At 52.2% G+C, this 25,310-nt stretch overlaps 1 protein-coding gene across 4 annotated transcripts in view; it reads right to left on the bottom strand.

Annotated features, from left to right (window-relative positions):
• PPIL2 (peptidylprolyl isomerase like 2) overlaps nt 1-25,310 on the bottom strand; it is a 31,413-nt gene that overhangs the window by 2,497 nt on the left and 3,606 nt on the right. For all 4 annotated transcript variants that reach the window (XM_025933265.2, XM_086682360.1, XM_086682361.1 and 1 more), the window contains exons 3-19: nt 25,173-25,218; nt 22,963-23,025; nt 21,334-21,385; nt 17,322-17,373; nt 12,793-12,884; nt 11,842-11,931; nt 10,912-10,987; nt 10,009-10,169; nt 8,864-8,939; nt 8,189-8,295; nt 7,646-7,735; nt 7,263-7,296; nt 6,592-6,709; nt 1,278-1,334; nt 618-690; nt 441-503; nt 207-346 (exon numbers count right to left, since the gene is read on the bottom strand). In XM_025933265.2, coding sequence (XP_025789050.1) covers nt 207-346; nt 441-503; nt 618-690; nt 1,278-1,334; nt 6,592-6,709; nt 7,263-7,296; nt 7,646-7,735; nt 8,189-8,295; nt 8,864-8,939; nt 10,009-10,169; nt 10,912-10,987; nt 11,842-11,931; nt 12,793-12,884; nt 17,322-17,373; nt 21,334-21,385; nt 22,963-23,025; nt 25,173-25,218 — 1,390 coding nt within the window. The remainder of the gene's footprint in view (nt 1-206; nt 347-440; nt 504-617; nt 691-1,277; nt 1,335-6,591; nt 6,710-7,262; nt 7,297-7,645; nt 7,736-8,188; nt 8,296-8,863; nt 8,940-10,008; nt 10,170-10,911; nt 10,988-11,841; nt 11,932-12,792; nt 12,885-17,321; nt 17,374-21,333; nt 21,386-22,962; nt 23,026-25,172; nt 25,219-25,310) is intronic.

Here is a 25,310-nt window from a genome sequence, read left to right as displayed (position 1 = left end):
AGCTGGGGGCCCACACCCTCCCACGGCTCCCCTCAGCGTGATGTCACACGGCCACGTACCCCCAGCCCCAAGTCCTCAATCCCCAGCCTGCGCAGTGGCCCCCATGGCCCCTGCTTGTCCTCACCACTGGTGGGTTCTGACTCGTGGGCACTGGTAAGCTTGGAGAGCACCATGCAAAACGGGACAACAGCCCTCGCTCCACTCACGTGGCTGCCGGGTTGATGTACTTGCCCACCCCCTGGCGGTACGTCTGGGGGCCCTGGCTCCCCGGCTTGGGCTGGCTTGTTTTCACTGTGCTTTCTGGGGCCACCTCCTCGAGCTGCGTCTTCTTCCGCTCCTCAGCAATCTGTGAGGGAACAGGACAACAGCTGGCCCGGAGCTCCTCAGGCTGGGCAAGTTCCCCAGAAGCCCTGCCCACCTGGTGGCTGAGGCCCCCTCACCTGAGCGTCAGCCTCCTCGTAGGGGTCCACAAACACCGTGGTGGAGTCAATGCGGATCTCCTCCTAGCAGCGGAGGGAGGCAAATGAGGGGCCGGCAGAAGGCAGCAGGCCCCTCCTAAGCCACCTGCCTGATGCCAGGCCTGAGCAGCGGTCCCTCTACTCTCCCTGAGTACATACCTTAGGGCGGTCAGTTTTGGGATCACTCTCCACGTTCTCCATGGCTGTCAGTGTGTCAAAGCCCCCAACAACCCTGCAGCAGGGGGAAAGGGGTACTCTGTGCTGCAGGCAGTGAACCCCCAAAAGCCAAGTCCCTGTGGCATGCCAGGAAGAAGGGCAGAGGATGGGCCTGAGAAGGTCCCATAGGGGTGAGGGCCATGGCCCGGGGAGGAGGGGCTGAGGAGAGAGGTAAGAGCAGGGCCAGTGGGCCACCTGGCTTGTTCAAAGTTTTATTGGGACGTAGCCACACCCATTGCTTCTATGCTAGTGCCTTTGGCGCTACAGACAGCTGAGCTGAGGGTTGTGACAGACCATGAAGCCAGGAAACTGGAAATACCATCCGGGCCTTCACAAAACAAGAGGACAGAGAACAAACATGGACCAGACTTGAGAATTGGAACCATCCAGAGGAGAGCCTGAGGGGGGTGAGTTCAGGGAGGGCAGCCGGCCAGAGGGGGCTAGAGCTCCTCTCAGCCAGCAGGTCTGCATGGCCATGACCGTGGCAGTGATGGTGATGAGGGCAAATGAGCATGGAGCCAGGCGAGGGGGAAAGGCAGTGAGAGGGTCCCACTGGGGAAGAAGCCCACCCGCACCCCAGACCTCAGCAGCAGCTTCTCTTACCGCCCGAAGATAGTGTGCTTCTTGTCAAGGTATGCGCAGGAGCGGAAGGTGATAAAGCTGGGCAAGGAAGAGAGGGCATCAGGACGAGCGTGCAAGCTCCCCCCCCCCAGCTTGACTTGGGTCATGGCTTCTGGGCACAAACCAGGCGTCCTCGTCCCTCAAGAGCTATTCTGGGAAGCTGGAGCTCACTCGCGTGTGTGGCCTTCATGCCCTGCCCGTCCAGGGGACCAGGACCCCTGGCTCCCCAGGAAGAGGCCCAGGGCACAGCTGCCTGGGAAAGAGCAGGAGAGGCTGTGCCTCCAGACCCGGCTAATGCCACCTCCTGTCGGGCAGACAATGCCAAAGCCTGCAGGGAGAGGCTGCTAGGGGAGTGAGTGGCTGGGGAAACTGGACACCAGAGCCCACACCAGTGTGACAGCAGCTCAAGGAGCAGGGACTCTGAACTGGAAGAAAGGACACGAGCAGGAAAGGGAGCAAAGACACTGAGGAACATGGGTAAATACCCATAAACACTGACCAAGTAAATTTTTACATCTAGTTTGGTATAAAAATGAGTGAAATTTAAATGCCTAACTATACTAATGTGAGATGGTAGAGCTGGGGGGCCAGGACTGGAAGGATCTGTCTGGGAGGGAGAGAGATAACTAACTAGTAACTACAGACTTTAAATAAATCTACTTAAGTGACACATCTAACTTCCAAATCAGGAGAAAGAAATGAAAAATATTTTTTATTTTATTTTTTTTAACATTTATTTTTGAGACAGAGAGAGACAGAGCATGAATGGGCGAGGGTCAGAGAGAGGGAGACACAGAATCTGAAACAGGTTCCAGGCTCTGAGCTGTCAGCACAGAGCCCGACGCGGGGCTCGAACTCACGGACCGCGAAATCATGACCTGAGCCAAAGTCGGCCGCTTAACCGGCTGGCCGCCACCCAGGTGCTCCGAAAAATATTTTTTAAAAGGGTGACTAGAAAGCACAAATGAAGGTAACAGAAAGCAATCCAGATACCGTCTGGAAAGTTAGGTATGCACTTATGACTGTCAGGCTGAGGTAAAATAGTCCCCACTCCAGCATGTGCTGTTAGAAAGACAGCCCCAAGACTTCAAGGATCTAGAAAGCTCCAAGTTAAAGGATGGAAGGAGATGTTTAACAAGAGATGGAGGCAAAAGCATTCTGGGGCGGATCCCGGTGCATAAGGGCATGAGGCCACACCCCTGGAAGTGGTGCAGGCCGGGCAGCCTGCTGGGACACGGTGCGATGCCACCCACATCCCCGACAACCCACAGCATGCACACACGCACACACACCTGGCAGGGACGGAAGGCTGAAGAAGCACATTCCTCCAGGGACAGCACTCCCTTGGGGCCCACCAGGTCTGACCCGATGACAAGGCCAGCGGGCAGGTGTCCACAGACGTCAAAACCCACAACTGTGCAGACCTTAACTGTGGCCACCGAGTGGGTCACTCACTACCACTCATTTCTAACACACATGGGGAACCTTAAAAGGGAATGAAATAGTCCCAAAGAAAAAAAAGGAAACAGAAAAACAATGAAAGGGCAAAGACATAATAGAAAGGAAGTCTCAAATTAGTTCTTTGACCTAAGAAGAAAGTGCCGTCAACATATACAGACTCAAATGTCTTCAGGGTGGAGAGCAAGACGCGAGGCTAAGAAAGGAGAGAAAGAGAAGAGAAACAGGAAGAAGCCATTAAAGATGGAAACTGAGGGAACTTACATGAAGTAAAAACAGAGAAGCCTTTCGTGAGCCATTAAGGAGAGTGGGAAAGGAGATACGGTGAGCAACAGGAAAAGAGATGCCATGGAAGCAAGTTTGGAAATCTAGACATGGACCAGTTACATTCTGGCAAAACAGAAACGTGGGCCAGTTGGCCCACGGAGTGGAATCTGACTAAGGAATTAGAGTGAATGATCTGCAAAAGCTGTCCTTGACAAGCTAACTGAACAAGCAGCTGACTCCAATCTAAGTTTAACCACCCCAGGCTATAAAGTGAGGGCAGGCTCACTGTGCAGGCTGCACCCTCTCAGACTCTGGTCCCACCAAACCAGTTCTGACAAGCCACACCTGGCTACAGAAGATAGATAGTGGCACATGGTCTAAAACAGTGGTCGTCGGACCATCATTGCACAGCAAGGACCAGACCGGGTTTACTCCAGAACAAAGGATTGACAGACAGCAAGGCTGGTCAGCCCAGAGGATACATCCACAAATTCCAGGAGGAAAGGAAAACCATAGGACCATAGTAACAGATGCTAAGAGAAAAACATCTGGAAATGCCACAGTCTCTCCAAAAAAGTAGGCCCCAAAACAAATTTGATCAGATGGCAAAACAGCATATTACGCCCACTCCTCTCCTTACAGGCCTATGAAGTGACTGGTGTTCACACTAGAAGAGAAGACAGAACACCACCTTGTGCTGATAAACGTGAGTATCTAGAAAACCCAAGACACTCTTAACAAAAACTATCTGAGTTATAAGAGAATTTGATAAAGTAGCTAGATATAAAATAGACTTTCTCGGGGCGCCTGGGTGGCTCAGTCGGTTGAGCATCCGACTTCAGCTCAGGTCATGATCTCATGGTTTGTGAGTTCGAGCCCCGCATCGGGCTCTGTGCTAACAGCTCGGAGCCTGGAGCCTGGAGCCTGGGATTCTGTGTCTCCTTCTCTCTCTGCCCATCCCCTGCTTGTGCTCTGTCTCTCTCTCTCAAAAATAAATAAATAAATGTAAATAAATAAATAAATAAATAAATAAAATAGGCTTTCTCCACATGCGCAACAGAATTGGAAAAGAATTCTTATTACAAAAATATCACAAGTCATAAAATCCTTAATGAACAGGCTTATCCAGGAAGGCAGGGAGCCCAGGTGAAGAAAACTATAAAGCCACATTAAAAGATATAAAACACAGCCTCACAGAATGTCAAGACACATTCATAAATGGAAGAGGTCATACATCTATCCTTCCAAACTATCAACATCACATCACTCCAATTAGAACCCCCATAGTCTGCTGTAGATAAAATGATCTTAAAATCTGGGGTGTGTGGCAGGCTCAATCGGTGGAGCATGCACTCTTGATCTTGGGGTTTTAAGTTCAAGCCCCACACTGGGTGTACAGCTTGAGAAAAAAATAAAATCAGGGCACCTGGTGGCTCCATTGGTTAAGCGTCCAACTTTGGCTCCGGTCATGATCTCGTGGTTTGTGAGTTCGAGCCCCACATTGGGCTGTCTGCTGTCAGCACAGAGCCCACTTTGGGTACTCTGTCTCTCTCCCTCTCTGCCCCTCCTCCCCTGCTTATGCACGCTCTCTCTCAAAAAGTCTTTTTTTTTAATGATTATTTTTGCGAAAAAGATCACGCGCATGCACACGCACACAAGTTGGGAAGAGGCAGAGAGAGGGAGACAGAGAATCCCAAGCAGGCTCCACACTGTCAGTACAGAGCCCAACTCGGGGCTCTTGGTCCCATGACCCTGAGGCTCAAGACCTGAACAGAAATCAAGAGTCAGATGCTCAGGGGCGCCTGGGTGGCGCAGTCGGTTGAGCGTCCGACTTCAGCCAGGTCACGATCTTGCGGTCCGTGAGTTCGAGCCCCGCGTCGGGCTCTGGGCTGATGGCTCAGAGCCTGGAGCCTGTTTCCGATTCTGTGTCTCCCTCTCTCTCTGCCCCTCCCCCGTTCATGCTCTCTCTCTGTCCCAAAAAATAAATAAATGTTGAAAAAAAAAAAGAGTCAGATGCTCAACCAACTGAGCCACCCGCGTGCCCCTGTATTTTTAAGAGCTTTTTAGTCATTGATATTCTAGATGTTTTTCCCAGGTATTTTCCATTTGACAAGATCCCAGATATTTTGTTTCAATGTTACTTTTTGAGAGAACAGGGGAGGGGCAGAGAGAAAGCGGGGCAGAGACAAAGTGGGGCAGAGCATCTGAAGCAGGCTCTGTTCTGAGAGCAGAGAGCCTGAGGCCGGGCTCGAACTGTAAGTTCGAGATCATGACCTGAGCCGAAGTTAGACACTCAACGGACTGAGCCACCCAGGCACCCCTGCCGTTGACTCACCTCTAATATGAGGGTGCCCATCAGAGCCCCTGTCAAGTGTGCCTGGTTGGCCCCAGACACCACGGGCACAGTGGAGAAGGGGGTGCTGGGACTGCCTGGGCCCCAGGGTGTCCTCTCTCAAGGGAGGCCCCTTTTGTATCCTGATGGTCCCCTAGCTTAGGTGACTCGTTCCAGGTGATTTTCCATAAATCCTTTACATCCTAAGCCAGGGCCCTCCTGCTGAGTGCTTCCTACAGAGAAGGTGCTCCTCCAGCAGGTGTTCTGGGAGAGGCCCGGCTCCTTTCCCCACCTCCTCCCAGGCATGTGTTACATCCTTGTGTAAATCAGGGCCTAATTCCAGATTATATATACATATGCACACACAAACTTCCTCATAAAAAGTGAGCAAAGAGGAAAGAGTTGACAAAGAACAAGCAGAAACTAAAGACTTTTAAAAATCAGAAATAATGAAACTCAGTGAACTCCTCCAGCTCCCAAGAGAGGGAATGATTGAGGCCAAGCGAAACCCTGCCTGGCTGGGCACCCCCATTCTACCCAGCTGCACGGCTCTGCAGGGGAATCCCATCAAACGTCCAGGAAAGCCACCATTCCTGCCCCGCTCGATGCCACCATCATCGGCCCCCACATTGCACAGACCGATCTCCCCTGCCCTACCAGCCCCATTGTGCAAGGCTCCTCTGGAAAACTGTCTTGCCGCTGCCCCACAGACATCCCCCACCCCCGTCCCTCCCAGGTTGAGTCTGGCTGTTCCCCTTCCCACACTCACTTCCGGTGGGCCCTCACCCCTCGCCTTTTCATCTAGACCAGGGTGGCCAGGTCTTTACTTCCAGCTCATTCTCACCCCCTTGGCTGACCCACTAGGACCAGGCTGAGTGTCCCAAGCATCTCACACCTCAATGCTGCAAGCAGAATTCTCACACCCTCACTGGGTCTCCCCATTTCCAGAAATGCACTACAAGTTCTAGCCGCCCCTGCCCCCCATCATGCACTCTCCCCACAGCCCGGGCCAGCCACACCCACACCCGCATCTGCCTCCTACAGCCGCTCTGGGTCTCTGTGTAACCACCCATGTCTATTCTTTCATGGGCACATACAAAGCACACACACTTGGGGGGTGGGGGAGTGGTGAGTCTCCCCCCGGAGTGCTGCCCACTTTCTGGGTGGGATTCAGGTAGTGTATGCTCTCTAGGGCAAAGCTGAGAGGGAGGACCCACCCACAGCTGCCGGCTGACTCACAATTGAGACTTGTTGGTGTTGGGCCCCGAGTTGGCCATGCTGAGGATACCCCGGCCCGTGTGCGAGAGGTTGGGCCGGAATTCATCTTTGAAAGGCTTTCCCCAGTACGACTCCCCACCTGGAAGAGAAAGCAGCATGACTGGCAGTAAGAATGACTGGGTCCCAGGCCAAGTGCAGCCCGAAGGACGAAGCCCAGCTCTGGAAATGTGTGTTGAGTCCCAAGGGGCACTGCTGCCAAGTACCTCAGAAGGCAGCCCTGGCCCCGAGGGACCCTCATCACTATCTCCCCATGGACTCCTCCCAGCCCCCAGGTCCTTCAGAGCCCCTACATGGGGCCAGGCCCCTAGTACAAGGAGTAGAAGGTGAAAACCACAGGTTATTACTGCTCACACCACGTGGGGTGAGGGAGTGGCCCGGGCCCAAGGAGCCAACAGGCTGAAGGGTTCAAGAGGCAGCAAGAAGGCAACATGTTGCTTTTCATCCTCTAACCAGGCCTTACAACCATCTCAAAATGAGAAAAATGAGGGATGTGCCTGAGGTCACACAGCAGGCTGGTGGCTGGTCTGTCAGATTCCACATCTGGAGCTCTCAGCACAGCCTGCACCCACCTACCCCCTCGCGGCCTATGAAGCAGCCAAAGCTGCCAGGGTGGCCCCCATACTAGTACCTACCTGTGCCTGTGCCAGTGGGGTCTCCCCCCTGGATCTGTGAGAAGACAAGAAGCCAGTCAGCAAGCTGTACCCCTTGAGCCCGAGGCCCTGCCTGACCCTCCTGCCACCGCCCACCACCACTGGCTGAATGAACTCCCCACCTGCCAGGGGGGCTCAAGGGAGTTCTGGGTGAGGACAAGGCCCTCCCAGGCCACTTCTCTGCACAAGCCTAGTGTGGCCAGGCTGGGGACTCTTAGGGGTCAGCCTGCAGGCTCCCTGCCCTGAAAAAAAGGGGCTCATAGGAATGACTCCCAGGAGTCACCTGCAGGACTCACGCTGGCCAGGAGTCACAGGGCCCCTACAGAGAAGCAAGTCTTTGGCCAGTGCTGACTCTTGTCACTCACCACAAAGTTCCTGATGGATCTGTGGAAGATGGTGCCATCGTAATACTGCTTCTTGCAGAGTTTGATGAAGTTTTCACAGGTTTTTGGTGTCTACAAAATAGCCCAGATACTTCTGTGAGGCAAGGAGCAACTGATGCAAGGATCACAACTGCCACCCAGGGCCCTTACCGTGCAGGGGCAATGGTCTGCTGCCCAGCCCAGACATGGTAAAGAAGGACCTGTGAAGCTAAATGACAAGACACTTGTATCTGCCGTGACCCTAAGCCAGGGCCGTGGAGAGACACTTGAACAAGTGGGGGGCAGGGGTGTGTGTGTGGAGCCTGACCTCTTTCGTGTGAAGGTTGTGCACGCAACTGCTCAGAGCACGGACCAAGGAAATGCAGTGCACCGCTAACAGGGTCCCTAACAGAAAGGGAGGTGGGGGTACCATACTTTCTGGAGACCAAGTGGAATTTTGTACCACGAGCATGTGCCAAGTGCAGCTATGTATTTAAGACCCTGGCAAGGGCCTGGACTTAGGTGGAGGGGATGGCAGCCACCTACCATGTCGCAGTGCAACTCCAGGTTGAGGTCGCCCTTGTTGGTGTGCAGCCGCACATAGCCCTTCTTCTTCACAAACTGGTAGCGCAGCACATCCTCATCGATGGCAGCTGCAAACCCAGGCCAGAGCTCTGTGCTGCCCTCCATCTCGGGCAAGCCCACCCCACACCAGGTTCTAGGGCCGGGGACGCAGCCCCAGCTTTGGGGAGAGCCCAAGAGTCTTCCTGGTCTGAGCATAGGCTCACAGGGGCCACAGTGGCAGGACAGGGTGAGTGTACAGGTAGAGGGATGAGGAAGGGCTCAGAGGTTAAGGAGGTACTAGAAAAGCCTGGACACAGCAGGCTAGGAGGGGCAAAGGGGATGGTGGGGACTTGGCAGGCTGAGAACACAAGAGGAAGGGGCATGGGGACAGTGCCAAGGTGGGACGTGGGCTGGAGCCCAAGGCAGGGCAGCCCCGGCAGGTAGAGGGAGGACCTTCTACTCCCGGCCTGGCCCCCCTGCAGCCTCTGCCATCCCGGACAAACATACTTTCCAAAAGGGCCTATGGCTGCCTGACCATGCCTGAGTTGCCTAAGCACCCATGAAGGCCAGGCATGATAAAGTGATGCTCAAGGGGGCGCCCTGCCCTTGGACGCTGTTAAGCAGCATTGCTGGAGATGAAGGTGCAAAGGCAGCTACCTGCTTCGTGCGTAGTCTCTGGAACCATGGCAGTGGAGGTGAAGGAGGCGCTGACCTTGCCGGTGGAATAGTGCGCCTGGAGAGGAAACCACATGGGTGCATTAGTGGTGCCCTGAGAGGCTGGGGCCCCACTGCTCAGGCCCTGCTTGGTACCCTTCCTCCAAGAAACTGTCCATGGCCGCCGCCCACAGAGCCCAGCAGGGACCTCCTGGGGGCCGGGCCCTCTAAGAGCTCACGGACTGAGGGGACCCAGCCAGGGTGCTCGCAACACAGGGCCCCGCCTGTGCAGGAGGCTGAGGCTGAGCTGGCCAAGGCTCTCATGTAAACTGAAACCCTGGAAGTAAGTAGAAACTGGTCACCTCTGGTATTCACAGTACCAGGAACTCTAGTTCTTTTGCAAACGTTTCAACTTTTTACAGTAAACACACTGCCTTTTTAATCAGGAAAAAATAAACCCCAATAGGTTTTATTTTTATCTAAGACAGTGGGAAAAAAAAGATTTCTCCCCGTTAGAAGGAAATACATCAAAATACTAAGCACTGTTGTTTTAGAGGAATGGGATTATTAACCACAACCTTTCTTTTCTTACTTTTGCAAATTTTTCTGGGTAAGTCTTTAAGGATGGAGCCTCAGAGCCCCCTCTGTCCCCCTCATCCCCCATAGCCCTGCCTGAACAGGCCATGTGTGGCCTCCAGCACCCCACCTGCCATCCCCAGCCTCCTGAGGCCCATTTTCTTTTTAAAAAAATTTTTTTTCAACGTTTTTATTTATTTTGGGGACAGAGAGAGACAGAGCATGAATGGGGGAGGGGCAGAGAGAGAGGGAGACACAGAATTGGAAACAGGCTCCAGGCTCTGAGCCATCAGCCCAGAGCCCGACGCGGGGCTCGAACTCACGGAGCGCGAGATCGTGACCTGGCTGAAGTCGGACGCTTAACCGACTGCGCCACCCAGGCGCCCCTTGAGGCCCATTTTCAATGCAGCCCTCCTATGGGCCTCCAAGGGGCACGTGGGCTCTGAGGGGTCCTGGCCACCCCCCTCCAAGTGTATCCCAAGGCCTCCATGAGTCCCTTCACCAAGACCTCTGAGGGGCTGAGCTGGGCAGGCTGGCTGAGCTGGCAGCTGTGTGGCCCTCTGCCTACTCACAGCATTCAGCTTGTCCACTTTCTTCTTCTCTGGGACTTTCATGGTGGCAGCCAGAACCTCGTCCCCTTTGAACTCTTTGTAGAGCTCCTGCAGCGTCTCTCGGGTCTCGGCGTTTGTATTTTTCAAATAATAAGATGGGTCCTGTTTGGCCTTTTCTTCATCTATAAAACAGCACAGTGGCCCTGATCAGCCGAGCCCCCAGCAATGTCCCCAAATGTGCACGACAGGGACAGGAGGCCAGAGCCTGCTGTAATAGTGGAAGCCCAGGCTAGGACTTAGGCTGGGTAACCTGAACCTCCATCACAGTGACGCTTTCCTGGTAGCTATGATGAAGAAAAGGGTGTGCAGAGGGAGAGAGAGCGAGGAAACGGCTCACAAGGGTACAAGTCAACCCGCCCACAGTGTTCTCCACAGTCGGCTCTGGTCTGTCCCCAGCCGTGACCTGGCCCCAGTGGCTCATACACAGCCCTGCACCAAATGACACTGGGAGCAGCAACCAACTAGCTGAGCAGAGGCCACAGTCACCACTCCTCACTGACTACCTATTCCCACAATGAGAACAGAGCCAATTTCTAAGAAGCGAGTGGAGGACCTGGGAGAGGAAGCGGCCTAGAAGGGCCTTGGAGCTGGGTGTTGAGTGGGGAAGAGGCGGCAGCCAGGCCTCCATGGCATGAGGCGGTGGGCACCAAGGATACTGGCCCCAGCTGGGACACCCACAACAGGCCCCCTGTGGGCAGGCATGGGCCAACAAGGTCCTGCCAACTTCAGCACAGAAGCTAAGTGTAGCCAGTCTAGGCTTGAGCAAGACTCCTGGATGCTCCAGCCCCAGGAAGGCAAGGGCTTTACCCAGAAAGCACTGGCACCCAAACCCCTGGCACCCAGACCAGCTGCCGTTGCACCTACCAGGATCTGTTATTTTTATGTTATTCTTCACATGAAAGAAGTTGGAGACATTGAATTTGTCCAAATTGGTGGGGTCCTGCAGCAAAAAGAACACACACAGCACAGTGAGCCAGGCAGTGAGGCAGGCAGGTGGCCTGAGTGCTGGGGTTGGGAAGGAGAGGCCAGTGGCAGCACAGAGATCTGGGGTGTCGAGCAGGGAATGGAGGGTGGGCATCAGGGGTCAGGGGAGGGCTCTGCCTGAGCACGGCCAGGAGCAGGGGTGGGTGGGGATAGTGATATAAATAGCTAGCTGCTCTCCAAACTGTGTCCCCTTCTCCCTAGCACACGGAAGATGAGCATGTCTCGCATCAGGCAGCCATGGGACGGATGGAGTTTCGTGGAGGGGATGCAGGCAGAATGGGGCACCCATCTTAGCCTCCCACATGCCACACCCCACGCTCCCTTCGGCCGGCTGCCACAGACCCCTTGGTGCCTCAGGTCCTGGTGACAGCAAGCCCACACTGTGGGAGGGAATGTGCACGGACCTCCGATGAGGACAGGACAAGCCCTGGATGGGAGGGGTCCACAAAGGCCACCCCTGGTTTCTAAGTCCAGGTCTTTCAGGAACCCATTCTCTGACACTCAGAGGCACACCCTAGCCCTACGCTCACCACTGGGGTAGAGCACACACCAGCCCATCCTCTCCCACTTGGATACGGAGATGGCTCTGGGGCAGAGAGGAGCGGCCTTGACGTAGCAAGGGCAGGCACTGGAAGAAGAGATGTGAAGCGGCCTCGTGAAGGCCCAGGCTGACAGAGAGCAGGGGTGCTGCCAGGAGCTGAGGGCAGCTGGGAAACAGCAGGCAGGTCACAGAGCCTGGGTGGAGAGGTGGGGTTGGCAGAGGGGTGCCATGGTCCCTCCTGGGAACAGCAGTGGGAAGGGGACACCCACCTGGAGGGTGATGATGTCCTGCCGAGAGAAGGGCTCGTCTGTCAGCAGGTCTCGGAAGTTCTTGGCCTTGATATTTAGTTGCTCCACTGCCTACAGCCAAGAGAGAGCCCACTGTTACAGTGCTGGCCCCAATGCTGGCACCAGGAGCCTGGAGCCTACCCAGATGACAGCGCCATCTCAGAGGTGAGGAAAAAGACGGGACCCACCAAGGGCTCACAGCAGTGGCCCCACCACTGAGGGCGGAGCTTGATGAGCCTGAAAGATTCAAATTCAGCCATTTGAGCAAAGCTCACCAAAGGACACTCTCATGATACACATCTTATGTCAATAAGCAGGCTCAACAAGGCCAGCCATGCATCTCTATCAAAGCCCTTCCACCAAATCTGTGCACTCTTTGGGCAAAAGTGACCCCTGGAGCCCCTAGGGTGGCACTGGCCACCAGGACCCTGCCAACAGCTGGTGACAGGTCTGATAACATCTCAGGGAGGGTTTCCCTGCAACATGGGGCCCACACCCTGCTCTGTACCCTGTGCTGGCATACCCAGAGCAGGAGGACAGGTATGGAAATCAGGGCCTCCTCACCCTCACACTTGCCCACCAGCCTGCATCTGCTCCTCCTGGGGACTCCACCAGGACGCGGTGGAGGGGGGCTCCGTGCTCCCCTCAGCCCCAGGCCTGCCCTCAGAGCACAGGTTCCCTTCCAGGGCCCGGTCAGTGAAGATGAAGATGGTGGGAAGGACCCCTGGGGTACAAAAGAACTGGCCAGGTTTCAGGTCTGGAGGCTGCAGGAAGGGCACACCTCTTCCTGTCTGCGCTGACAGCTCTCAGAATGTAGGCTCCACGGGGACAGGCTGTGCCCACTGCACCCAGTGCAACCTTAACGCCAGCCCAGGGTTTCCCTGGAGCATATACCCAAAGAGCCTGCATGGGACACAGTTCCCAAGAACCCACCTCATAGGTATAGACATTGCCCGTGGTCTTGACAGCTACGATGTGGGTGTTGTTGGTGAACACGGTGAATAGCACTGGGCAGTGGTACTTTCCTAGAAAGAAGGCTCATCATCAGGGAAATACAAATCAAAACCACAATGAGATACACCTCACACCTGTCAGAATGGCTAACATTAACAACTCAGGCAACAACAGATATTGGTGAGGATGCGGAGAAAGAAGAACCCTTTTGAATTGCTGGTGGGAATGCAAACCGGTGCAGCCACTCTGGAAAACAGCGTGGAGGTTCCTCAAAAAATTAAAAATAGAACTACCCTACAACCCAGCAATTGCACTACTAGGTATTTATCCAAGGGATACAGGTATGCTGTTTCGAGGGGACACATGCACCCCCATGTTTATAGTAGTGCTGCTGACAATAGCCAAAGTATGGAAAGAGCCCAAAATGTCCATCGATGGATGAATGGATAAAGAAAATGTGGTGTATATATATGTGTACACACACACACACACACACACACACACACACACACACACACACACACACAAAATGGAGTATTACTCGGCAATCAAAAAGAATGAAATCTTGCCATTTGCAACTACATGGGTGGAACTGGAGGGTATTATGCTAAATGAAATTAGAGAAAGACAAATATCATATGACTTCACTCATATGTGGAATTTAAGATACAAAACAGATGAACATAAGGGAAGCAAAAATAATATAAAAACAGGGAAAGGGAACAAAACATAAGAGACTCTTATTTTGTTTTTGTTTTTTAATGTTTACTTATTTTTGAGAGAGTGAAAAAGATACAGCATGAGCAGGGGAGGGACAGAAAGAGAGGGAGACACAGAATCCAAAGCAGGCTCCAGGCTCTGAGCTGTCAGCACAGAGCCTGACGCGGGGCTCGAACTCACAAACCACGAGATTATGACCTGAGCTGAAGTCAGATGCTCAAGCAACTGAGCCACCCAGGCGCCCCTAACATAAGACACTCTTAAATATAGAAAACAAACTGAGGGTTGCTGGAGGGCTTGTGGATGGAGGCATGTGCTAAATGGGCAAGGGGCATTAAGGAGAACACTTGTTGGGATGAGCACTGGGTGTTATATGTAGGGGATGAGTCACTGGACTCTACTCCCTGAAATCATTATTGCACTATATGCTAACTAACTTGGATGTAAATTATAAATACATAAATAAATAATAAATGAATGAATAAATGGGAGAAAGAAAGAGGAAGGAAGGAAGGAAGGAAGGAAGGAAGGAAGGAAGGAAGGAAGGAAGGAAGGAAAGGGAAAGAGGGAGGAAGGGAGGGAGGGAGGGAGGAAGGACGGATGGACGGACGGAAGGAAAGACAGGAGGGAGGGAGGGAGGGAGGACACGCAGAGATCAGAGAAAGGCCCAAGGTCAGAGAAAAGGAGGAGGCAAAACTCTGTGTCAGCATGCCCAGAGTGGAGACCCAGAAGGACAGTCAGATACTCAAGCCCCCTCCTCCCACTCCACTGGGAAACTCCTAGTCATTCTGCAAAACCCAACCCCTACTTGGCCTTCCTTGAAGAGTCTGCTCCATCAGCCCCCAACCCACTGCTAACTCACCACCCTGGCCCCATCCTCCATCTCAGACCTTGCCACATTCCATCACCTATGTTACTGCAACAAACTCCCATTGCCCTCCCTGCCCCTGCCCTGCCAACTCCGCACCAGGCAGCCAGGAAGCCTGTTCAAGTAAGTCTCAACAAATAAACTGAGAAAAAAGGGCAGGAGAATATTTGCAGATTAAGAGACTTAGATATCAAAGACACGGATTTGTGTGGACTTAAAAAAAAAAAATCTTGATTTGAAAACTTAAAAAAAAAAAAAAAAAAAAGGAATGCATTCCAGAAATTTGACCACTGGCTGGATATTTGACAATACTAAGGAATTCCTGTTAATTTTTTAGGTGGGATGATGGTAGTATGACTAGTTTTGGAGTCCTTATCTTTTAGAGATACACACTAACGTACTTAAGCATGAAATGATACAGTACCTGATATTTGCTTCAATATCACCTATGCACATGGCAGCACAGATAAAATCAGACAGCCCTGAGTGGATGGGACTGAAGCTGGGTGATGGATGTGGGGCAGGGGATCACCATACTGATTCTACTTTAATGTGTCTGAAGTTTTCAATTAAAAACAAAGCAAAAAGGGGCGCCTGGGTGGTGCAGTCGGTTGAGCGTCCGACTTCAACCAGGTCACGATCTCACGGTTCGTGAGTTCGAGCCCCGCGTCGGGCTCTGGGCTGATGGCTCAGAGCCTGGAGCCTGTTTCCGATTCTGTGTCTCCCTCTCTCTCTGCCCTTCGCCCGTTCATGCTCTGTCTCTCTCTGTCCCAAAAATAAATAAACGTTGAAAAAAAAAAAATTTAAAAACAAAGCAAAAAGGGCACTCAGTCATTTGAACATCCAACTCTTGATTTCAGCTTGGGTCATGATATCACAGTTCATGGGTTTGAGCCCTGTGTCAGCGTGGAGCCTACTTGGGATTCTCTCTCAATTTCTCTCTGTCCTTCCCTCGCTCACTCGCCCACACTCTGGTTCTCTCTCTCAAAATAAATAAACATAAAGAAAGAAAGCAAAGAAAGGTGCTTACTGGTCAAAACTGTTTAAAAAAAACAAACAGGTGAAAGGTCAAACTTGTCTTTTCCTCTCTGGCTGGTATCTGAGAGTCCTGTGGCTGCCTGGACCCTGCATGACTGCCCAGCACCATCCCCAACCCTGACCCCTCTGACTGAAGCCCCTGCTTCCACCCCTTGTACTATTCCAGCAATAATGGACTGCTCAGGGCCTTTGCACTGGCTGTGCCCCCTGCCTGGAATGCTTTCCCCCACATCTCCACAGGCCTCCTCTTTCATCAGATTCCCACTCAAATCCTATCAGTGTGTTTTCCTAGGAGTCTCTTCCCTCATCTTTAACTTTGGTTGGTGGTAGAAGCAGCATCTGACACACTAAGGTGATCTGTTTTCCAGTTTCCTCCCTTGCATTCCAGAAGCTTTTATTCCAGAAGGGATGTAGCCTATTCTGCTCTCTGCACGTGGTAGGTGCTCAGTAAATATTTGCTGAATGAGAGACACACTGTGGGCCTCTCTAACTCAGCTGATCTCAGAGAGGAAGATCTACACCACTTGGCTACCGGTCCCTGACCTCCAGGGACTGTCCACAAAGCACTGTGCACACTCACTCATTTACAGCGAACTAGCACCTATTGTGAGCCAGGCTCTGGGGTGAGATAGGACTGCCCGGTCCCAGCTTCACGTGTTTCAGCATCTCCCCAAAATGTACGTTCCTGGTTAGCAGAGACAACCCCCACCATGGCATCTATATGGGCCAAGAGAACTGTGCCAGGCCCACAAAGAACCAAGAGCAAGGTTGGTGCCTGTGGGGGTCACCTCAACTCTGGTATCTGATGAATAAGAATGGTGGAGGGAGGGGCACCTGGGTGGATCAGTCGTTGAGTATTTAACTTTGGCTCAGGTCACGATCTCACGGTTCATGAAATCAAGCCCAGCATCGGGCTCACTGCTATCAGTACAGAGCCTGCTTCAGATCCTCTGTCCCTCTCTTTCTGCCCTTCCTCCACTTGCACTTTCTCTCAAAAATAAACAAACATTAAAAAAAAAAAAAAAAAAAAACAAGAATGGCTGAGGGTGCAGAGAGATATAAAGCAGGAGGACCCCAGGGCTGGGGTGGGCTTTACAACCAGTGGTGAGGAGAAGCCCAGACTAAGAGCTGCCTGGCGAATCCATCACACTGCCCATACCTACTGCCCTGGGCCTCAGTCTGAGCAGCTTCTGGTTCCAGTGATGAGCAGACCAGCGCCTCATCCAGACAGGGTCCATGCCCACAGGACCCAACTATACACACAAAGGCCACCAACAACCCTCACAGCCCCACTGCCCTTGCGGGAAGAAATATCCCACCCACCCCCAGCTTTAAACAACTTGGATCTTTAAGGAAAAATTATACATCTTTTTTTTTTTTTAATTGGGGTAAAGTACATATAAACCTTTGCTACTTTAATCATTTTATAATTTTAAGTAACCTCTACTGCCAACATGGGGCTTAAACTCAAAAGTCATGTTGTCCATTGACTGAGCCAGCCAGATGCCCCTACATCTTTGAAAAATTAAGTGCCTGGGATGGGGTGCCTGGGTGGCTCAGTCAGTTAAGCACCTGACTCTTGATTTCAGCTCAAGTCATGATCTCATGATTCAGGAGACTGAGCCTCGGGTCGGGCTCTGTGCCAATATGATGGGGTCTGCTTAGGATTTTCTCTCTCCCTCTCTCCCTCTCTCTGCCTCTCCCTCACTCGCACATGCTCTCTCTGTCTCTCTCTCAAAAATAAATAAACATAAAAAAGAAAAAAAACCATGTCTGGCTTGATCAGAAAGGAATGATGGATTCTGCAGAGATCTTGGTGAGAGACAGGGGCTATGGGGTCTGTGGGCCAATTTTTGAATTGGGTGTCAAAGGGATCACTCACCTTCATTGTTCTTTGCAAAGTTCAGCTTGATCAGGGACCTCCCATCCAGCTTCTGGAAGGAAAATAATTAATAATTAGTAATAATGAATAAGTGGCTGATGTGAAGAAATGCTGAGGCTATGAGGCTAGGTGAAGCAGAGACTGGAGGTCTCTGACCAAGCAAGCCTTTACAGCTACAGGCAAGAGGAAAAGCCACACAGGTGCTGACCCAAGGCCCCCAGGACACAGAAGTAACCTGGAGAAGATGGGCTGTACAACCCAGGCTCTAAGTGGGCAAACTGAACTGCTCACAGGGGCAGACCCCCAGCTAGAGGTGGAGGCTGAGTGTGGAGATTTGTTTTATACTTCTCAAATGTTCAGACATTTTTATTGTGAGCACTGATTACTTCTAAAGCTAAAAAAATGTGTATATTTCTTCTTTTGGGTGGTGGATACAGAGATGGGCACCTACAATTCTGCTGTATGACTATTTAAAACAGAATATTAAAAAGTGGGGGGAAAGGAATCAATATACCCAAATGCTGAGTGATTGTGATGGGATCCTCTATTTTCCAAAGTTCCTGCACTGTCTGCAGTTTACCTCTTCTGTGGGAAACTTTACAATAAAACAAAGTCCAGGCAGCCAGAGGAAAAATGCTGCCCCAGTGTGGGAGGGCTAGGATGGAGGCAGTGAAGGGGGCTGTGGAGACCCCAGAAGGGGAGGCAAGGCTGTGCACCTAGGAGCACCTGAGGGCCCACAACCTGGCAGCCTCTGACCACTCTGGTGCGGGCCCAACCCTGACTACCTAACGCACAGAGAAAACGCTGGGTGGGCATCCCTGGGCCAGGCCCCCATGTCCTCACCCTCCTGAGTGGCCAGGCCACATGCGAAGCCTTGTGAGGCCACTGCCTGCTGGCCAGCCCACCCTTGTTCCTCCACGGCTGGTTTCATTCCTTCCTTTGCCACTCAATGGCCCTTCTCACCAGTGCAGGTGAGCATTAGACTCTACGACAGACAACAGGGTCCCTGCTCTGAGGTTGCTCCCATCAGAAAGCCCTCCTCCTTCAGGCCCAGGCACATGATCCAACCCAGAGAGACCCCATATACAACTCCTGGTGGGAGGCCAAGCCCAGGACATCTACATGTTTTGGGGGCCCTGACAAGCACCCGAGAAGCAAAATGTCCACAGTAACAATATCCACTGGGAAGGAGACAGAGGACATATGGACAAGAAAACACAAGAGGGGTCAGGGGCAGAGTGGGGCCTAAAAGACACCATTGACACCACAAAGCAGACCCTCAGCAGCAGAGGAGCCCCAACATCAGATGCTCCACTGAGGCAGAAGTGACCTTCATGTCAGGGAAGGCAATGTACCCCAAACACAAGCCAATCTCACGGGGCACAGGCAGGCAGCACAGACCCCATAGGAAGCCCCTGGAAGCCCACAGTGGCTTCCAGCAGACAGCCTCACAGAAAAACACTGCCAGTCACACTTTCAAATGACAACAAATGAGGAAGGACACAGCAGACACCTGAAAGAGAGCACTCTCCTTAGGGAGGCCAGACCACCAGCAGCACCTCAACCACCTGAGAGAAAAGTCCACAGGCTCTGGGCAGCCGGGCCCAGAACATGCACCATTGGTCTAGCCCTGTCTCATCCAAGGGCAGGGGAGCCACTCACTTGATCCAAGGGGCCCAAAGCACCCTACACCCTGTCACAAGTGCCAGAGGAGCCCAGATAGCACAGAAGGGCCTCCAGAAAACAGGTAATAAGACCTCGGCTAAGAACCAGTGACATTTCACTTGTCCCAGGCTGCCAACCAGGACACTGTTCACATCACTCACCCTCTCACTACCTCGCCCTCAAGCCTCACAGCAGCCAGGTCCTCCTGGGCCTCCCTGACGATGGCCTCCACTCTGCATGTTCTCAAGGGTCTCTGTCACAGAACTAGTTGGGCCACACCCAGCTTACTATCTTCTCAGTCAGGTCGGGACCTCATCCCAGCAGACAGGGTTCCAACCCCAGCCCCCTGGGCCAGCTCTCCACTCCACCGTGCCAGAACCCACCCTGCCCACCTCGTCCTCACACTCCTCCTCCTTGAACAGTCCATATTTCATCAGGTTGACCTCTTAGCCTCAAACACCTCCCTTGGACACCCTGGAGTTGACTTGTCCTCTAAAGTCCCACAGAAGTCCCCACCCTCCCTGCTGGCCCCCCTCATTCCCCCTCCACTCCAACTGCCCACCCTCACTCCATGCTCCCAGCTCCCTCCTGCTGCCCTGCCCATGGCTCTGCTTCTGAGGGATCCACCTTCCTGCCGAAGCTGCACTGGCCCGGAGCGCCAAGCACAGGCTGGATCACCCGGTTCCACCTGTTGTCCATGGCACAGAACGTGCTAACTGACCCAGTCCTCTCAAAACGTGGCTGCACTTGAAGATTTCTACTGAGCTCTCCCCCCGCCCTGGGGACACACAGACCCTGATGTGATGGCCCAGCAAGTCCCACAGGCCCACCCTTCACAGCCATCTTGGGTCCAGCCTCTTTGTGCCACCTCCCCCGCCTCACCCTGGTCCAAACTCACACACCACCTCTTACACAGACAAGTGCACAGCCCCCTCCCTGGCTGCTTTCCCACCTTCCACCCTTGACTCCACATAGTCCTGTTTCCCACAGGGCAGCCAAAGTGGGCCTTTAGAACACAGGCAGGATCACAACATGCTTGGGCTTGAAACCCTGCCCAGCTTCCAGCACCACCCCCCAGAACAAACTCACGCTCCTCCCACGGCCTCCAAGCCTCCCCCGACCGCCCATGTGCCTCTATCTGCCACCATTTCCCCATCCCCCTCCGTCTCCAGGTCTCAGCTTCAATGGCGCTGCGCTGCTCCAGACATTCCCCAAGCCCCCCACCCCCAGCCTGCCTGTCGGTGAATACCTCTGCCTCCACAGCTCACGTCTCACTGGCCCTGCACACAGCACAGGCTACCACCACGCTGAATAAATGGATGCAACGACGCAAATGAAGAAATGAAGAAATGGGCCTGGGCTGCAGTGTGAGGGAAGGAGAGAGACCTCTCAGAAGAAAAGGGACCAACAGAATGTGTAAAATACAGGAACACCACAGGTTTGTGATGGAGGTGTGCAGTGGGGGGCAAAAGAGGAGAATAAGGTGGAACTTGGCTCTGGGAACCTCTTCCTGAGCAACACAGAATTCGTGTCATTGGACCTGTATACACGACATATAAATACCTGCTTAACCTAACTCATGATAAAAATACAAATTAAGGGGCACCTGGCTGGCTCTGTCAGTAGAGTCTGAAACCCGTGATCTTAGGGTTGTGGGTTCGAAGCCCACGCTGGGTGTAGAGATTACATAAAAATAAAATCTTAAAAAAAAAAAAGTTAAAAAGTGTTTTCACTCTGAGGCAACAAAAATTTTTTAAAAAATTGATGATATCCATGGTTGTTGAGGGTATGAAGAAACAGGCGTTTGCAACTTCTCTGGAGGACAATTTGCCAGTAGCTACCCAAACTGAAAATACTCCCACCCTGTGACCCAGCCGTCCTGGAAGGACACTCCCATGTGTGCCCAAAGAAACGTGCACAAGGGTAGTCCCTATCTGCTGTTAGTAACAGCAGGGGACTTCAGATGTGCTTCAGCAGCACATGTCCTCCCTACAGGAGGACGCATGCAGCCACCACAGAACGCAGCAGGGCTCTATGCACCCATGTTCAGGTCTTCAACACACTGCGGGGGTGGGGGAGGGGGGAGAGCAAGTACAGAGGAGTTCGTGCCTGTGATTACAACCATGGCCCAAGGAAAGAAGATGTACGTTTATGCACATGCGTGTGCACGTAGGGAACATTTCTGGAAAGAAACAATGTGGGGAAGGGGGAGGAGGACAGTCCCGCTCACCATGCCTCGTGAACAGTCCTCTACCGCGCTTGCATGTACATGAAAACCACAAAACAAAAGGTCAGACAAGAGGATAGCATTCACTGGCATCACTTAAACTCCTGCCCGGCCACCTACCTCTCCATTGCTGGGGTTGGTCCCATACTTCTTAAGCCAAGGGACGATGTTACTGAAGGGAAGAGAAGAGACAGTGTCAGTAAGGCAGTCAGGTGCAGGCTGGTGAGGAGGCCACAGCTTAGGAGGGCTGCGTCCAGGTGAGGGCTACGAACAGGCTTTGCTCTACTTCACTTCTGCTAGCAGAAGCCAAGAAGAGGAGCATCCAGCCTTGACCAAGGAAGCAAGGGAGTGTTTCTGGTTTCAACACACGTCCAGGGTTTTTATTGTGGTTACATATAAACAACATAAACAAGCAAAAAAAAAAGACATATATAAATGCTGATACGTCTGTGCAATGAGGTGCTGAGCCAGCATCAAAAATTATACTTCCAGGGGCACCTGGGTGGCTCAGTTGGTTAAGCTTCTGACTTGGGCTCAGGTCATGATATCACAGCTTGTGAGTTCGAGCCTGCTTCAATTCTGTGTCTCCCTCACTCTCTGCCCCTCCCCCGCTTGTCCTCTGTCTCTTTCTTAAAAATAAAAATAACAACAACACAAAAGTGTACTTCCAGAGAACTCTGAATGACACAACTGAGTGAAAAATGGATTCAGAACTATCCTTGCAGTATTACCTCAACCATGTTGCCATAAATAACTTCACAGAAAAAGAGGAATATAAGTACTGACAATGGTTATCCTTGACAGTGTGATTATGGTAAGTTTTTCCTTTTACCGTCAAGTATTTTCCACATTTTCTAAAAGGAGACTAAAACACAGGAAAGTTTTAGAAGCTGGTTTATGTTGGAACATAAGACCTTAAGCATCATGTTCTCATGGTTCATGAGTTTGAGCCCCACATCTGGGTCTCTGCTGACAGCTCAGAGCCTGGAGCCTGTTTCAGATTCTGTGTCTCCCTCTCTCTCTGCTCCTCCCCTGCTCGCCCTCTGTCTGTCTCTGTCCCTGTCTCTGAAAAATTAAACATTGGGGTGCCTGAGTGGCTCAGTCAGCTAAGTGTCCAACTTTGGCTCAGGTCATGTTCTCAGGGTTGGTGGGTTCAAGCCCCACATCAGGCTCTGTGCCGAAAGCTCAGAGCCTGGAGCCTGCTTCAGATTCTGAGTGTCCCTCTCTCTCTCTGCCCCTCTCCTGCTGGCGTGCTCTCAATCTCTGTCTCTCTCTCTCTCAAAAAATAAATAAACATTAAAAAAAAAAAAAAAAGACTAAGCAACATGCTTCAAAATACAGCACTGGGAAAGTATGTACCTAAATTATGGCTCTACTTTCATAAAGTGGAAAGTACTCAGTTTGTTAACATTCCAAAGCAGGATAGGTAGGCCAATTAGAACACTAGCCCCCCACCCCCCATGTGTGTAGAGAGGTCAATGCCACCCCAGGCAGGGACAGCAGTATCTGCCAGCAAGGTTGCCTGCCCAGGGGTCACAGCAGCACTGCTATCTCATCCCTAAGGCCCTGGAAGTCCCTCCTGGGTCCCCAAGAGGCCCACTCAGGTCCCGAGGTTGCCAAGACTTCAGTATGGCCTGGCGTGGCACGGCCTGAAGACACAAACCCTCCAGCTGGTCCCATAACCCCTTGCTGAGTGGGTGTCAACAACCTCACCCCTTTTGTTAGCTCAAAAGTCGAGGGCAAACTCACAGCAAGTCAAAGACGACTCCTTCGGGGGTGCAGACTGGGTAGACGAAGGGCTGCAGAGAGAGACTAAGAAAGGACAGAGTCACTCCAAGTCATACAGTGATTCCCGTGACTTCTCCCTTTGCTCCTCCCTCCTTCCCTCATTCCTGCAACAATACCAGTGCTCCTCTGCCCAGCCGGGGCTGGGTGCCAGTACAGAGGTGACCCCACAGCCCTGACCCTCAGAAGCTCCCCACACAAACCAATAAATACAAGGCAAGGGTCCCTGGAATGACAAAAGCCTGGTTCTCCCCACACTCTCTACTGTGTCATATAACACACACGTGATCACATTCAAGCCCCAAAGAGGTTGGGGGTTTGGGTTTGGGACTCCCCAAAACCTCACATAGCAGGCAGGCCATACTTTTCTACTGAAAACTACCCTCTCGCATCCCAAGAGACTCTGTGGAGCTATTGTGATCTGGGGGTGCCCTGCCTGCTCCTGACCAGAGTGTACACACAGTTGCCCAACATTTCCAAGGGACAGGCACGTGACTCAGGCAACAGCCGATGCCCTAGGAGCCCTGGGTAAGTTCTAATACATGGATATGGGGGTAGAGGGGTGTGCAGAGATCCAGACTGCCACAAGCCATTTGCCACCTCAGGAGGGTTGGCTTTGGAAAAGGAGAGCCCACAGATGAGGGGAGACAGTACCTGGTGAGCTTCTTTATATCAATACCCTTTTTTCTTGCATGAGGTTTCCATCACTAGCCATCAAGAGCCCTGGTTGACCTGGCTTGTTTGCACCTCGGTCACCCAGATGGCACAGGCCAGTCCTCTGGACCTGGACCGCCTGGTGGCAATGGCATCACCTCCCCAGATGCTGCTCCAGAAAGCTCCCATGGGGCAACCTCACCACCTCCCCCTCTGGTCCAACCACTGCTCTAACCCAGTGGTGATGCTGGTGCTGCAGGGGACTGATGAGAACACGACCCAGCACCAAAGCAAGCTCCAAACGGCAAGACACTGCACATTCATCTTCTCCCAAATGGGCCTTGAAGGGCATATTCTCAAAGTACATTTTTACCCAGAACCCAAGGTAGTTAAAAAGTAGATGAAACACAGCTTAGAGAGACCTCTTGGAGGAACTGGAAACCAAGGACCAAAATATTTCCATAAAATCCATTCATACCCACTCTGAAGGATACCACATTCCCATGAAGGTGATGACAAAAACTTGGTGGGGGTGGGGAGAAATCCAACCAATGAAGCCTGGGTCTCACTTGCTGACCCTCCCTGAGCAAGTGCTATGAGAAGGGAAAAGCCCTCACTCAGCGCTACATGGGAGCCTCTCGGAGCCGACCCAGTGGCTGCATCCCTGGCCTTCCCTGCACCCTTCTCGCCCTATGGTGTCTGGCTGACCTGCCCCAATCAGGGTGCTGGGATCACTAGTAGAGCTTTGTCAGTTCTTAAGCTCATCATGCCCAATGGGACACACACACACACACACACACACACACACACACACACACACACACAGCATGTGTCCAGGGCAAGGATGATCACAGCTTGAGCTTGGAGAAACTCAGGCCCAAATGGACCATTGGACCTGCCCAATCCCCAAAGCCCCAATGTCTCAGGGTTCATTAACCTTAGCCCCACTTCTCCAGCAGACACACCTGTTCATACACATACCAACCACAGTGGGAAGAAGCATCTGAGTGGCTCTGCAGCTGGGTCCCTCCTCATCCTCACCAATAACCTGTGCTCGCAGGGAAGGGGGAAGGGGTTCACAGTATCATGACTGTTGCTGCTGCTGTTACTGCTTAGACTGTGGACCAAAAGTAAAGCATGAAAGACATGGGCCCGGAGTCAGGCCACCAGGTCCAAGCCTCAATGGCATCACTTCCTGGATGTGACACATGGGTGAGGGACTTCCCACTTCTAAACATTAATCCTCTCACCTGTAAAGTAGGCTAAACAACAGAGTCTACCTACCTTGGAAGGCAAGAAAGAGGCTGGAAAAAAAAATGCAAATACATAGACACCGAATGAGCAGAAATATTAGTTCTTATCATTGTTAGGTCATCTTCTCTCAGTTCAAGGAAGATCTAGACAGGAGAACACAGACAGAACCCACATCTGCATCCCCAAAAATCATATTCACTGTCAAAATATGTCATTAAGTAACAGAAAACAACTAGGAGGGAAAGATAAACACTCAAAACTCTTACCTGCAGTGATCAAAAGGTAAGCGACGAAAATTTGCTTGTGGGATATCTGTTTAAGATGAAAATAAAAGATGGAAAGTTTATTCTGTAAAACACTTCATGTATGTGTTCCTACCAACAATTCAATTCCATGTTAAGAAA

The sequence above is a fragment of the Puma concolor genome, chromosome D3 (genome assembly GCF_028749965.1).
Source record: "Puma concolor isolate L17-30 chromosome D3, mPumCon1.1.hap2, whole genome shotgun sequence".
Classification (NCBI taxonomy): Eukaryota; Metazoa; Chordata; class Mammalia; order Carnivora; family Felidae; genus Puma; species Puma concolor.
Note: the sequence above shows the minus strand (reverse complement) of the source record. Positions and strands in the feature narration are given on the sequence as shown.